Source organism: Theropithecus gelada, chromosome 9 (genome assembly GCF_003255815.1).
Source record: "Theropithecus gelada isolate Dixy chromosome 9, Tgel_1.0, whole genome shotgun sequence".
Classification (NCBI taxonomy): Eukaryota; Metazoa; Chordata; class Mammalia; order Primates; family Cercopithecidae; genus Theropithecus; species Theropithecus gelada.
Window position 1 is genome coordinate 31683696 of NC_037677.1, and position 15742 is coordinate 31699437.

The 15742-nt window shown below is 40.1% G+C and overlaps 1 protein-coding gene and 1 long non-coding RNA gene across 5 annotated transcripts in view; one reads left to right on the forward strand and one right to left on the reverse strand.

The window, feature by feature from the left end:
* Positions 1–15742, reverse strand: part of SLC39A12 (solute carrier family 39 member 12) — an 83170-nt gene that overhangs the window by 24400 nt on the left and 43028 nt on the right. For all 4 annotated transcript variants that reach the window (XM_025396627.1, XM_025396626.1, XM_025396628.1 and 1 more), the window contains 2 exons: positions 11252–11410; positions 8587–8774 (listed from right to left, as the gene is read on the reverse strand). In XM_025396627.1, coding sequence (XP_025252412.1) covers positions 8587–8774; positions 11252–11410 — 347 coding nt within the window. The remainder of the gene's footprint in view (positions 1–8586; positions 8775–11251; positions 11411–15742) is intronic.
* On the forward strand, positions 1308–10162 carry LOC112631460. Its single transcript, XR_003121133.1, has 5 exons — positions 1308–1341; positions 2112–2200; positions 3305–3438; positions 7535–7633; positions 8549–10162. It is a non-coding gene; the product is annotated as an uncharacterized LOC112631460 (long non-coding RNA).

Genomic DNA, 15742 nt, shown 5'->3' on the forward strand with positions numbered 1-15742 from the left:
CAGCTTTAGTTTAGTTGAACAATGTGGGGGTTAGGATGCTGATCCCCGCACAGTTGAAAATTCATGCATAATTTTGACTCTCCCAAAACTTAACTACTGATAGCTTCCTGTTGACCAGAAGCCTAACCAATAACACAATTAACACATATTTTATATGTTCTGTGTATTATATACAACATTCTTACAATAAAGTAAGCTAAGGAAAATAAAATGTTATTAAGAAAATCATAAGGGGGATGAGTGCAGGGGCTCACGCCTGTAATCCCAGCATTTTGGGAGGCTGAGGCAGGTGGATCACTTGAGGCCAGGAGTTCCAGACCAGCCTGGCCAACATGGCAAAACCCCGTCTCTACTAAAAACAGAAAAATCAGTAGGCATGGGGCACACGCTTGCAATCCCAGCTATTCCGGAGGCTGAGGCAAGATAATTGTTTGAACCTGGGAGACAGAGGCTACAGTAAGCCGAGATCGCACCACTGCACTCCAGTCTGAGTGACAGAGTGAGACTGTCTCAAAAAAACAAAGGAGGGAGGGAGGGAGGGAGGGAAGGAAGGAAGGAAGGAAGGAAGGAAGGAAGGAAGGAAGGAAGGAAGGAAATACCTGGAGGGGGCACTTTGTATTATTTTGTTTTGGGAAAGAAAAGAAGAAAGAAAAGAGAAACAAAATGAAATGAAAAGGAAAGAAAATCATAAAGAAGAGAAAATACATTTACTATTCATTAAGCAGAAGTGGATAATCATATAGGTCTTCATCCTCATCTTCACATTGAGGGGACTGAGGAGGAGGAGGAGGAGAAAGAGGAAGGGTTGGTCTTGCTGTCTCAGGGGTGGAAGAGGTGGAAGAAAATCTAAGTGTAAGTGAACCCATGCAGTTCAAACCTATGTTGTTCTAGGGCCAACTGCATTTTTTTTTTTTTTTTTTTTAGACGGAGTCTCGCTCTGTCGCCCAGGCTGGAGTGCAGTGGCCGGATCTCGGCTCACTGCAAGCTCCGCCTCCCGGGTTCACGCCATTCTCCTGCCTCAGCCTCCCGAGTAGCTGGGACTACAGGCGCCCGCCACCTCGCCCGGCTAGTTTTTTGTATTTTTTTAGTAGAGACGGGGTTTGTGTAACTGCTTTGGAAGATCTGTGTGTATGTGTGTATATGATCTGAGAAATTAGAAGAAAAGAGGAATGAGGAGTAGAAAAATACCAACATTTCTGATGGTCAATTTCTTTTAATTACAGAGAGAATTCAGTCTTCACCAAAGTTGGCTTAACTACTCATTTTCTCAGTAGACAATTTCTAAGTGTGGGGTTTGACTGATTTTTACAGAAAGACAATAGAAGTCTTTCAAAATTGTTGGTAAGAATAATTCACCCTTCTTGCTTTTGTTAAGAAATAATTGTCAATGTTAAATTACATTAATTTTGCTGCCTGAAATGAGTTTTGAATACTTGCTATTTCTTTCTCAGTCAAAGGATATTTAAAATGATGCCAATGGAACTCACTGATTTTAACTACAATATTTGTTGAAAACAAATACGTATATCAAGGTTACTTCATATGTCTTTTTCAAACAAACTCTCTTCCTGTGGGTGGATGTTTAACAGAATTACAGTTAGGTATTGCCAAACTTCAAAGAAAGGAAGACTTACTCATCCTTTGGATGGAGAAAGGATTCATTTACCAAACCCACTTTGGTGATTGTAGATCTTTGACTGAATTGCCTTGGAGTCTAGATTTCCTTGATAAAGACTCATTCAAACTCAATAAATTACAAGAAAAAGAAAGACAAAGGGGGAGGAGGGAATGGGATCAATATTCTAAAAGTCTAGGATTCTAGTTCAGTTTAATTTTATACTCATATGATAAAGAAGAGAGGAGAAGCCTGGCTAGAAAGGTGGATGTTTATCACTCAGTTAATGTTTTTTTGTTTTTACCCAATTCATGTTCTTGAAGCTGCTACATTTACTAACCTACAATAAGTGCAGAGAGGATGAACTATACTGATAATCCTATTTATTGACCGGATTTAATACTCAGGTTTGATTTTTGCATTTTTGGATATGTTTTAAAGGTAGAGGATCTTAAATTCATATTTAAAATACTTTCTATCCTGTCTTTCACATAAGGAAAATTATCTGGAAATTGTAAGTGCTCCAGGCAAAAGTCTGGCTGTGATATGACTTCTGGGAGACACTTCTCACAAGAGGGAAGATAAGTAAATTGCTCTAAGTGACTGCTTTTTATTCTTGAGGTTCCTGGCCCCCCCAACCCCCCACCCGCACAGTTATTAGATGAGTAAAATAAGGTTGAAGAAACATAAGGGATAGTCTTGGAGAGGAAATGAAGTTTTAAAGAGCATCCAAAAAAAGGGAGGGTTGGGGGAAGAGATCTAGAACCCTATATGGTGAGGGAGGTTGATGGGGGAAGTGGGTTTGAAATTGGGTATTTCCCCTATTCCAACTCATTTGCCTTGGATACACCTGGAGGGGCACCTGGGCTTTGTTTTATTTTGTTTTGGCATGAATTGGACAGGTACTTCCTTCCCCATTAGCTCCCTCCCTAAGTTACAGCTCCTCCACCAGCCTGGGTTCTATCAGTGTACTAAATTCCCGGGCAGTTGTCCAGCTCCCCCCATTGCAGGGACATCTCTGGCTACATCTACAGTGACAGTCCCTTGAGGTTTCTATAGTCCTGTTGCTATGGAAACACCATTTTGGCAGGATCTAAAAACCTTAAGAAAAATGCCTAAAGGTTTGAAACTTTGCTTCAGATCCAAAATAAACCTTCCTTTGGCATAACCCATTTATGTTTTTTTTTAATTAACTAATTTATACTTTAAATAATAAATTATATTAGCTAAAAATATAGTCTCTCTTATCCAAACTGCTGGAAAAAAACAATACTTCGAGGGCTTTTTTTTCTAGTTGCGCCATTTTTATAAACTTTAGAGAAGCTAGATTTAAGAAATCCTCTAGATTTCCAATTCTGAGAATTTTCTTAGAAGGAACGTTCAGCTCTCAGACAAAATGAGATGCTCTTACACAGCGGCAAGAAAGTAAAGAGAAAATTAAATGCAAAGTAAGAAGGAAGGAAATAAAGGAGATTAGGGCAGAAACAGTACAAAATTATAAAGCAATTGATAGATAGGTGTTGCTAGTTTTTTCTCTTGGGGTATTTATGCTCCCTGTTGCTGTAAACTTAGGTACTGTCAGACCACAGATCCCTGTTCTTGTAAACTCAGGTGCTGTCAGACCACAGATCCCTGTTCCTGTAAACTTAGGTACTGTCAGACCACAGATCCCTGTTGCTGTAAACTTAGGTACTGTCAGACCACAGATCCCTGTTCCCGGGGAGCATGCACCAGGGAATAGAGGAAAGCGGTGGTCCACAACCTTTTTGGCACCAGGGACCGGTTTCAAGGAAGACAATTTTTCCAGGGACCGAGGGTCGGAAGTGAGGGGGATGGTTTCAGGATGATTCAAGCCCATTACATTGGTTGTGTACTTTATTTATATTATTATTACATTGTAATATATAGTGAAATAATTATGCAACTCACCATAATATAGAATCAATGGGGGCCCTGAGCTTGTTTTCCTGCAACTAGTCGGCCCTATCTGGGGTTGGTGGGAGACAGTGACCAATCATCAGGCATTAGATTCTCATAAGTAGCGTGCAACCTGGATCTGTCACATGCGCAGTTTACAAGGTTCATGCTCCTGTGAGAACCTAATGCCCCCGCTGATCTGACAGGAGGCAGAGCTCAGGTGAGCAATGCAGAGCGGCTGTAAGTAGGGATGAAAGTTTGTTTGCTCACCTGCTGCTCACCTCCTACTGTGTGGCCTGGTTCCTAACAGGACCAGGGGTTGAGAACTCCAGCAATAAAGTTTCCAGTGAACTTGAAACTATCACTACCACCTGCTCATTTGGGGCTCCCTATATTAATGGATCAACCAACAGTGAAGAAAGTTACTCTAATGGTAAGAGCAATTGTTAGTGATTATGTCAGATGCATGTGAACAAGAGCAATCCATCTTGAATAGGAGCTGGGTAAAATGAGGCTGAGACCTGCTGGGCTGCATTCCCAGACAGTTAAGGCATTCTACATTACAGGATGAGATAGGAGGTCAGCACAAGATACAGGTCATAAAGACCTTGCTGACAAAACAAGTAGCAGTAAGGAAGCCAGCAAAATCCCACCAAAACCGAGATGGCGATGAGAGTGACTTCTGGTCGCCCTCACTTCTACCCTCCCGTCAGTGCCTTGACAGCTTACAAATGCCATGGCAATATCAGGACATTGCCCCAGATGGTCGAAAAAGGGGAGGCATGAATAATCCACCCCTAGTTTGGCATATCATCAAGGAATAACCATGAAAATGGGCAACCAGCAGCCCTTGGGGCTGCTCTATGGAGTAGCCATTCTTTTATCCCTTTACTTGCTTCATAAACTTGCTTTTTCTTTGCACTGTGGACTCTCCCTCAATTCTTTCTTGCACAAGATCCAAGAACCCTCTCTTGGGGTCTGGATTAGGACCCCTTTCCTGTAACAGTTACCTTGAGGAGTTAGGGGTGCTGTTGCGTGGTGAGAAGAGAAGGAACACAGCTAGAAATTCAGATTTCTTGGAGCGTCTCTTGGTGCTTCTTGATGCCTGGTAACAATGGTCACCAGGCAACTAGAGGATACACAGCCTAACAAGGACAAAGCAGTGAACATTCAGACCCTTCAGTGAAGACCTAAGTTGCCCCTCCCAGGAGAACAATGTAGATCAACCCAAGCAAGTGCTGCCTGGAGCTCTGGAGGATCAGGATTGGATGCTGGAGAGCAGAGATGATGACTATCAACTATGGCCTCAGGGCCAGTAGGGTTTGGAGCTTCTCCCACTTATTATTTTGTATTAAGTTTTTGTGGTATTTTGGCTGGCTATCACCATGAAGGGACTTGGGGAGAGATGGGTGTTAAGAGGAAAGGAGGGCATTTGAGGAGTGGAAGGGGTCAACTGTTGATAGACATCACATGTGTGCTATTTCAGATGCACTCATTCCCATCTCTGACCCCAATCACTGCTGCAGAGACCCATTCCAAGGAGGTGTTGATTGGTTTTGCAGAGTCTTGCTTCTGGTCTACACGGCATTCCTCTTTCTCCTGCCCTGGGCTTCTTTGATGTGAGGGCTTGAGCCCCTTTACGGGAATGCTCTTAGTACTCAAGTGTGTATAACCTGGAAGTGGAGATGGGGAGGTAATGCTGGTGGAGCCTGTACATAAAGCCTCTTCCTTTCCCAGGTAAACTATTCTGAGAGATATTTCTTGAGCCTCATGAGAAGGTCCTGTGTGATCGTGTTCCCATAGTCCTGGTCAACTTAATAAAAACACAGATGGTATTGACTTTTCTTCCTTCTCTGTTTCAGTTCTCCGGCCCTTCACTTCTGCTCCCTGGGATCACCTCGCAGATGAATTGCTTTCACCCTGTCCTTTGTCTTCCCAGCTGCTTTGAAGGAAACCCAGTCTAGGACACTGATCTTCATAACAGAGCATTAATTTCCTCTGGCCACCCAGAGCGGCATTCATTCTTAACTTCCTTTAGACATGCTTCAATGCAATTTGGAGTTAGTGTGCTTGAATAAGCCAATTCTACTTTGGAGAATTAAGGCTGGCACTTTTCCCTGCAGAGGACTTTCTTCTTTGCTGACCTCATTGCTAATGGCCTCATTTATGTCTCTAGTTCTTGTTCTCTGGGGGCTTTGAAATAACACACCCAATTTCTTTAAAACAAACAAACAAAGATCTAGCTAGTCTTTTGACATTAACCTTGTTCAGAAGGTGCCTGGTTAATATCCAGGATTTAGCAATTAACTAGTATATTCTATCTAGTATTCCGCTTTACCCTTTTGTTGCTGCATTTATTTTATTTGCTGTTTCACAGAGTCTTTGCAACCTTGTTTTCTTCCCTTTAAATGACCGACTATTTTCTTTGGCATGGCCCCAGAGAACAGTAACAGTTAAACTTATTGCTATGTGAAAGCGCTGCATCTGTTTAGAAGTTGCTCTGAAGGCCGTGAGAGCAAGCGACCTGGATGATAGGAAGTAGCCCCCGGAAACTCACAAGTTTTTTTTTTCCTGTCTTTCTGCCAGGATGCTGGTTTTTCCTCGGCTAATAGTCATTTGCAATAGGGTCAAGATTTATGCCAGTTGGAATCTCACAGGATATCAGTCACATTGCTTTCTTACAAGCAATTGCTTACCCTTATAAGAAAAGGAGCAGGAACATTGAAAGGAAAAGGACATATTTAGCTTAGGGTTCTGCATGACAAATGACTCTTGATAACCTTCCCAGGTCAATTCTGGGAGAGTAGACAAAAGCAAAGAAAACAAATCGACTACAGACATCGACATTCATCTACTCAAAGAGAGAACCAGTCTTTGTGAAAAACAGAGTAAACTTCAAAAGAATCCAGCAATTGCCCTGAACTGAGCCATAAAGAGAAATTAGAAATCGAAAGTTGAAAATTAGGAAGCTCAAGAGCGAATCTGAGGACTGATGTGTTCCACACATTACCTTCAAGAGTGTTTAGTTTAAACAAAGGATAGCTCACATCATTAAATGGTGAGTGACTGTGGTTTCAAAGTCACAAAAAAACTGTAAATACAGATTTCTCAAGTTGAAAGAATCGCAGGATTCCGTAACATTGACCTCAGGTTGGGGGATAGGTTCAGAAAAACTGGTAAAATTTGCTCCGCTTTATTTTATTTTTTTAAGTTCCTAGGTACATATGTAGGTTTGTTACATAGGTAAACGTGTGCCATAGTGGTTTGCTGCACCTATCAACCCATCACCTAGATATGAAGCCCGGCATGCATTGGCTCTTTACCCTAATGCTCTCCCCACCCCTACCCTCCCCTGACAGGCCCCAGTGTGTGTTGTTCCCATCCCTATGTCCACATGTTCTCATCGTTCAGCTCCCACTTATAAGTGAGAACATGCAGTGTTTGGTTTTCTCTTCCTGCATTAGTTTGCTGGGGATAATGGCTGCTAGCTTCATCCATGTCCCTGCAAAGGACATGATCCCATTCCTTCTTATGACTGCATATTATTCCATGGTGCATATGTATCACATTTGCTTTATCTAGTCCATCACTGATGGGCATTTGGGTTGATTCCATGTCTTTGCTATTGTGTATAGTGCTGCATATATCTTTATAATAGAATGGTTTATATTCCTTTGGATAGATACCCAGTAATGGGATTGCTGGGTCAAAATTTGCTCCACTTTTCACCTTATTATCAAAATTAGAATGTTCTCAGAGCATCACAAATAATATATAAGAACATTTCTAAATATGGAAGGACATTTGGTGTTTACCTCATCTGCATGCATCTCATAAGAGTTAAGAAAAACAACCAGAAACTCAGAAGCCTTAGAGTGGGGTTTAAAAATGGCAGGGTTTGCTTTGAGAATCCCCTTATTAAGACTTGCTATTCTGGTTGTATTAGCACAGGTTTCTGCCTCCTCTATTTTTTTCCTTGTGAAACATTTCTTTTACTTCCAGGACAATGGTTGGATTCTGCTTCACTAGCAGTCCATCTCAATGAATCGGTTCCACATATTGCCTTCAAGATTAATTTACTTTTTCTTCTCCGGGACACAGGTAATAACATATCTGACTTTTATTCAGCTTGATTTCAGCCTTAAATCCTTCTTTGGTTATTTTATTTCATTTTTATTTGCCATATTCCAACCCATGAGAAGGGATAATCAATATGATTTTACCTTAAGATATTTTTAAAGTTGTAAACAAGCCCAATAGGGAGTGACCTTCAAAAAGACTTTTATCTTATGGAGACCAGAATTTAAGAAGCAAGACAATGTGAAATTTCCCAGGTTCAATTCCCTCACCAGGTTATACAGAAACACAACCAATGACTGAGTTATCATTAGGGTCAACAAGGACCTCTATAGGAAACATAGGTTGCGATTTTAGAGACCAAATACTATAAAAATCTTTCTTTCTCATTTCATCAGTGCAATGACCCTTTGGCAATTAAAACTTAAAAGATGTAATCATTATTTTAAAAAATACGTTTGGTTAATTAAGTCAGTGATTTGATTCAATGACAAATTCAGTTGAATTATTTTCCATTGTGTAAATAAAATAACTGGCTATTTAACAGAACTTTCACATTGTAAAAATAAAGTAGCTGGCTGATTGACAGAACTTTTCATTTTTCAACTGGAAATACAGGCATCATATATAGATACAAAGCTGGAATCAAATGAGCTGATGATTACTTTTTGAAGATTACAAACATTTCATTCTTTCCACTTAAATTCACTAAAAGAAAAAAGTTTTACATGCAACTGCTATCACACACCTGTCACTTTAACGCTACAGAAAATGTCAATATTTTCTGTACCTCAAATTACATTCTTTCTGCCTAGAAAGCACTTTCTGGGAGTACAAAGAATATTTCCTTAATGGTTTATACTGTTTTATAAATTCTTCTCTTCTACTCATTTATCCTTCCATTTTTACCAGGTTTTTTTCTCTGTTTTACATTTTCAGCGTTCAGAAAACCCAAATAGAAAAGCCACCAAGCTTACCATTTCAACCAAGGATAAATATAAGAACATCCCAGCAGTGACTGTGAAGATCCAGTCTTGAACGCATGGATCAGCTGACACGGAAAGGCCAATGTATAATCCTATGAAGGCAGTTAGGGAACTTATAAAATTCATCAGGATGGCAGTCTTCATAGAAAGTCCAGAGCTTAAGAGCACAGCAAAGTCTCCTGAAGTTTAAGAGGAAAGGAAAATATAATTATCATTCAATGGAAGATGCCTTTGCTAAAGTAACACACTATTAGCTATTTCAAATGTCAGCACTGGAACCAATTTTATAGGTAGAGTTAAGTGATCAGTAAATAAAATGCTTTCCTATATTTCTCTAGAATCCGTAGCCCATTCATCGTACTATTAGGAAGTTGCATTTCAAGAGTTCTATTTCTTTGGCTGCTCCTAAAGATCGTATATACAAGAGGTCTGTGACATATTCTTGGGTTCTTGATATCCTGTGACATTTCCAACTTAGATAAATGCAAAATAGTCACTCGCTGTCCCAGGGTTTCTAAATCTTTGGGCCTGGAAATTTGCCAGGTGAAATCATGACGCTATATGGGCTTTTATTATTTACTTATGCAGAAACTGCTGTGGGGAGAGAAAACTACTTAATATGAGATTTTTAAAGCATTGCAGAAGTTGGTTAGGAGACAAATTTTTCCCTTTAGAAAATGATTATAGGAAAATCATCTCATTGTCTCCATGCCTTCCCTCCAAGAGAAGATTGATCTGTTAGTAAATCTGAGTGCATCTACTTCTTAGTTTGGGGGATTGAGACTAAAATTCAATAAAGAGACAGCTTGGGGACCCAGCTTTCCAGTTCCATTGCATAACTGTTCCCACGAACAGGGCTTGAAACATCCCTGCTGGCCTGCTGCAGACTGTCACACTGCCCTGTGGTTTTGGGTTGAGGATTGGGGGCTACATCACTGTTGTAGTAGCAAAACTCAGGACCATAGATAGGGGATGGCTTCCAGACCAGGTGCATTTTAATGTGCCCAGGAAGGACCTTGGATAAACTGCTCCAAGAAGGATAGGTCAATAATGAGTCAGTGTCAGGACTTTGAGCAACGGACTCCAAGCACAAGAGGGCAGGAGTTTCCTAGGGACAATGTAGGTGCAAAAGTGGAAGCAGAGAGACTGTGAAGAGCCCTCTCCCTTGGGAGCCTATGCCAGACCAGCCTCTACTATTTCTGGGTCTGTTTCAGAAATGTCTGTTCTAACCCATCTTGTGTCCTGGGAGGCAAAGAACAGGGCTATATATTGTTCTCACTTATTTGTGGGACCTAAAAGTCAAAACAATTGAATTCATGGAGTTAGAGGATAGAAGAAGGTTACCAGAGGCTGGGAAGGGTAGTGGGGTGATAGGGGCAGGTGGAGGTGAGGTAAAGATGGTTAATCACTATAAAAAAAAATTAGAAAGAATGAATAAGACCTAGTATTTGACAGCACAACAGGGTGACTATAGTCAATAATCCTTTAATTTGTACATTTAAAAATAACTAAAAGAGTATAATTGGATAGTTTGTAACACAAATGATAAATGCTTGAGGGGATGGATACCCAACTTTGCATGATATGATTCTTATGCATTACATACCTGGATCAAAACATCTCATGTACTCTATTAATACATGCAACCACTATGGACCCACAAAAATTAAAAGAAAAAAAAAGTTACAGGGCAACTAAGAATATCCAGAAAAAGAGATTTATGAGCATCTGCCACCACACGCCTGTCATTCAATGCTAGGCTTGGCTTTAAACATTTTGTATAAGTCAGGTTGATGAAACCATGGTTTGGTTTTTTGTTTTTGTTTCTGAGATGGAGTCTCACGCTGTTGCCCAGACTGGAGTGCAATGGCACAATCTCAGCTCACTGCAAACTCCACCTCCTGAGTTCAAGCAATTCTCTCACTTCAGCCTCCCAAGTAGCTGGGGTTACAGGCCTGGGCCACCACACCTGGCTAATTTTTTGTTTTTAGCATAATATATAATCCTATGAAGGCAGTTAGGGAACTTATAAAATTCATCAGGATGGCAGTCTTCATAGAAAGTCCAGAGCTTAAGAGCACAGCAAAGTCTCCTGAAGTTTAAGAGGAAAGGAAAATATAATTATCATTTAACGGAAGATGCCTTTTACCCTGTTGGTCAGGCTGGTCTCGAACTCCTGTCCTCAGGTGATGCACTTGCCTCGGCCTCCCAAAGTGCTGGGATTACAGGTGTGAGCCACCATGCCTGGCTGGTTTTAATTTAAATGTGATTTTATCTTACTGGCCCGTTTGCTGACGTGATGGATAAAGTTTCCGTCCTAATATTTTTCTCACATTTAATATGTAGATTTTAAAGTCCTTGTCAAAATTCTTTAAAGTATTTCTCTGAATGACTCTCTCCCATATGGAATTCTCTGGAATCCAAATAGAGTCATTTCTGGCCCTGGGAAACATCATAAAGGAGTTTAACTGGATTTTATTCCAAGTACAGGAGTTATTTTTCTAGTCCTCCTCTTCTTATGGTTTAAATAAATTATGAAAGGAAAGTGCTCATCTTTCAATCCTAGGTGAGAAAAAGAATCCTAGTAAACCATAGCTGGAAAGATGTTATTTCTTTCTCAACAAGCCAGAAACAGTAATTCCATTGCCGAACTTACCCATTTCGTGTGGGATTTCATGACACAAGATAGCAATCGTGGTGGTCACTCCTGACTCGGATGATGAGGAAAAGGCTGCTCCTATGGCTAGGCCATCTGCAAAATTATGCAGGCTGTCCCCAACCAGAATCATGATTGCTAACAAGCTAATGACTTTACCTAAAGAACCAAATAAACACAGAAGAAGCATTAACAGAGCATTACATATTTCACCAAATCCTTCAAAACCAACCAGCTTTCCCACCTACCCTTGACGTTCTTATATTCCATCTAATGAAATACCATCACTTTGTTTCAGCAAAAGTCAGGACTAGAGATTTAAGTGTGATAACCAACACACTTCAACGTATGGTCACTGTTTTGCTAACTGGTCTAATAAGATAAATTATATGCTGGCATTCCTTATTTTAACATCTTATGCAGTTATGCCTAAAGAAGAAGGTAAAAACCATGTTGTAGCCTCCCCAAATACCACTGATGACCTTCCCGTCTGTCTTTTGTAATGCATTTCAAAATAATTTAAGAACCTTGCTATAGACTAAATGTTTGTGTCTCCCCAAAATCCATACGTTTAAACTTACTCCTCTAGTGTGGTGGTATTAGGAGGTAGGGCCTTTGGAATGGAATTAATACCCTTATAAAAGAGATGCCAAGGAGTTCCCTTGCCCCTTCTGCCACTTCCCGCTGTAGGAAGGTGCCATCTATAACCAGAAAGTTGGCTCTTGTCTTGCACCTTGATCTTGGACTTCTAGGCTCCAGGACCATGAGAAAGAAACTTTTGTTGTTTAGAAGCCATCCAGTAGCTTTACCTAAACTACTTTGGTAGTTTGTTGTAGCAGACTGAGTGGGCCAAGACAAACTTCCCAGGGGAATGTCATTAAAATGGAGTCTATTTCGCAAAGCTGTTCATGTGAGTTAGACTTTCTGTGTCAATCTAGGGCAGTGTGCTTTCTGTCATTGTGTGATTGTTTTGTTTCCCTTTCTGGTGAGTGCTAATGACTTCCCTGAAGCACCCCATTCACTCCCCACTGTGACTTCAAGAGAACCACAACCAACATTTCTGGCCCCATAATTAGCTGTGCAATAATTACTCAATGTTTTCATCTTCCTGCAAGATAACTTTCAGCACTAGGCCAGTTAGATGTTGAACAAGATAAAGAGAAGCTTCCGTTTTCATGGAATTCTATTACATAATATATATTATCTGGTCAGGAGAGAGCCAATGAAATAATTTTGATCATAATTGGGTTCAGCTTTTTAATGGACAGAATTTCTGTTCTGAAAAATCTAAATTGCATGTTAGTATAACTCAATTGTAGAGTTGAATGACTCACAAGCAGAAAAAGTATTTCAAGCACAGTACTTATTTTGGTAGTAATCTGCCTAGGTAGACCATTTGATAAGAATAGTCATTAATAAATTGTCATAGTCTAAACTTTCATTAATTATTCGGTTGCATATATATTGTGTGACAGGTGTAAGTAGTAGTTATTGTTACTGTTAGAACTGAATGCATAATGCTTTTTTTTTTTTTTTTTTGACAGAGTCCTGCTCTGTCACCCAGGCTGGAGTGTAGTGGCGCAATCTCGGCTTACTGCAAGCTCCGCCTCCCAGGTTCACACCATTCTCCTGTCTCAGCCTCCTGAGTGGCTGAGACTACAGGCACATGCCACCATGCCTGCCTTGTTTTGCTGTATTTTTAGTAGAGACGGGGTTTCACCATGTTCGTCAGGCTAGTCTCGAACTCCTGACCTATGGTAATCCACACGCCTCAGCCTCCCAAAGTACTGGGATTACAGGCATGAGCCACTGCACCTGGCCTGAGTGCATAATTCTAATAATTGTGCTCAATAAAAATAGAAAGAGGATACTTCCTGGTTTCTAACTGTTACACTGCCTAAGACTACAAGGGAGATTGCATTTTTTTTTTTTTTTTTTTTTTTTTTTTTTTTTTTTTTTTTGAGACGGAGTCTCGCTTTGTTGCCCGGGCTGGAGTGCAGTGGCCGGATCTCAGCTCACTGCAAGCTCTGCCTCCCGGGTTTACACCATTCTCCTGCCTCAGCCTCCCAAGTAGCTGGGACTACAGGCACTCGCCACCTCGCCCAGCTAATTTTTTTTGTATTTTTTTTTAGTAGAGACGGGGTTTCACCATGTTAGCCAGGATGGTCTCGATCTCCTGACCTCATGATCCNAGTGCAGTGGCCGGATCTCAGCTCACTGCAAGCTCTGCCTCCCGGGTTTACACCATTCTCCTGCCTCAGCCTCCCAAGTAGCTGGGACTACAGGCACCCGCCACCTCGCCCAGCTAATTTTTTTTGTATTTTTTTTTAGTAGAGACGGGGTTTCACCATGTTAGCCAGGATGGTCTCGATCTCCTGACCTCATGATCCACCCGTCTCGGCCTCCCAAAGTGCTGGGATTACAGGCTTGAGCCACCGCGCCTGGCCGGGAGATTGCATTATAATATGGTTTGCCATCTTATTTGGGGAGTATGAATTGATTCATATCATATCCCACACTGTGATATAAATAACTTCAGTAAATTGCAGATAGAGCCCAAATTAACATCTAGAAGATAGCTCCATTTACTGTGTTTCAAAGATGGCCTGTGCATTTTACTTCTAAAAATCATGGATATTTAGAAATATCACTGTAAGACTAACTTACATCCTTCTTGTGGTTCACTAACTTATTTTAGTCTTTGCTAAAAAGGGGAAAATTTCAGGCAACAGCCATAAGAACAAAGAATACATACTGAATTATTGAATTCAGGGAGTTCTTATTGACATTGCCTGGAAACGCTCAGAGTCCAATAATGCTGCCAGATCATTTAACTGCTCCTGCCAATTTTCAGAGATAAAGCTCTTCTTTGTGAAAGGAAATTTTAAAAAAACTTGCAGTGATACATTTGACAACACTGCAACATGCAAATAAACTTGTAATTTCCACATGCCTACATGTAGTCCTGGTATTAATAGCATATATTCCAAATGAGGATTTTAGCCAATATTATACCCTGCTAGAAACCAGTGTGGCCTATTTTTGCTGTTGTTTTATTATCTCTGATCATGGGTTTCTAAATGTCAGATCATGGATAGGTAACAAGCCACAGGCAAATATAAACATTTGCATGTAAGCCATAAAGAACACGCTGTGTCTATTTCTTAAAATAATTTAAACATTATTTAGCGGGAGGCTGAGGCAGGAGAATCGCTTGAACCCAGGAGGCGGAGGTTGCAGTGAACCAAGATCGTGCCGCTGCACTCCAGCTTAGGTGACAGAGAGTTTTCGTGTGAAAAAAAAAAAAAAAAATTAGTGGAAGACAAGTATTCAGGTATTCACTGGTAATTTAATGTACTCATTACAGAATTACCTATAGTATTTTACCTTTATTCATGTACTTGGCAATCATATTGAGTTCCATGTTTCTGAACTATCAGAGGTTTTCTATGGTAAAACATGGGAGCTGGAAGTAGTATCACTGTACTTTTTAAAAATTTAAATCAGACTGTGGATTGAATTTTTGCATCTTGTCTTTTGAAACACAAGTTGAGTTCCACAGATGAGGTAATATAAAACAAGTCATCAAATATTTGAAGCTTAATTCAATATGTCCTGGCAAAGGGGCAGTTGAGTAATGTAATATGGATGTGTTTACTATTCATTCTGTATGCCAAGCTCGACAGGAAGTAAGCAGGTAAATAGGAGGCCTACAAAATGTCTGAAGAAGACCATCGTTACTCCCTAATCTAGCATCCTCTTTCAGCTCCTGGTTTGACTGGGCATATCCTTCTTTCAAGACCACAACCAAAGAGAAAAAAAAGTCTATTGCAGATCTACTATGTGCCCAGCATTCTAAAATTACTCATGGAACTAAAAGTTTAGAAGAAAAAATATTACTAGCAATGTTCTAAAAGCAGAAATGGACAAATTTTGAATCAAATAAATAAATTACATGAGTTAATGTATCTAAAACATTTAGAACAGTAGTTGTTATAATGGTGTTTGTTCTTAGCAGTATTTGTATCCCTGACTACATCCCAAGCTAAGGATAAAGACCATGCTTATTCTATTCTGCACTGATCAAGACCATGCTTATTTTATTCTGCATTGCATAAAACACGCCTGAAACAGGGCATATCTTCAAACACTTCTTCAGTGAATAAAACAATGTGAAAGGATGCATTGATGCATGCATGAATGAATGAGCACGAAACAATTGTTGATACATTAGCATTTCTTTAGTTCCCCAGTGCTAGGGTTGACTAGCTATATAATCTTGAGCAGTGATTTAACCTTTCTAACAACTAGTTTCTTCATCTGTATAGTTCAGATAATATTTATTCTTACTTAAGTTGTAGGAGAATTGAATGAGATCACATCAACTGTGCAGCCCTGTGCCTAGCATATAAGAAGTGTTCAATACATGTTAGCTATTTTTATTATTTGCTAAGTTATTATGGTAAAATGGGAATAACTAATCATGATGCA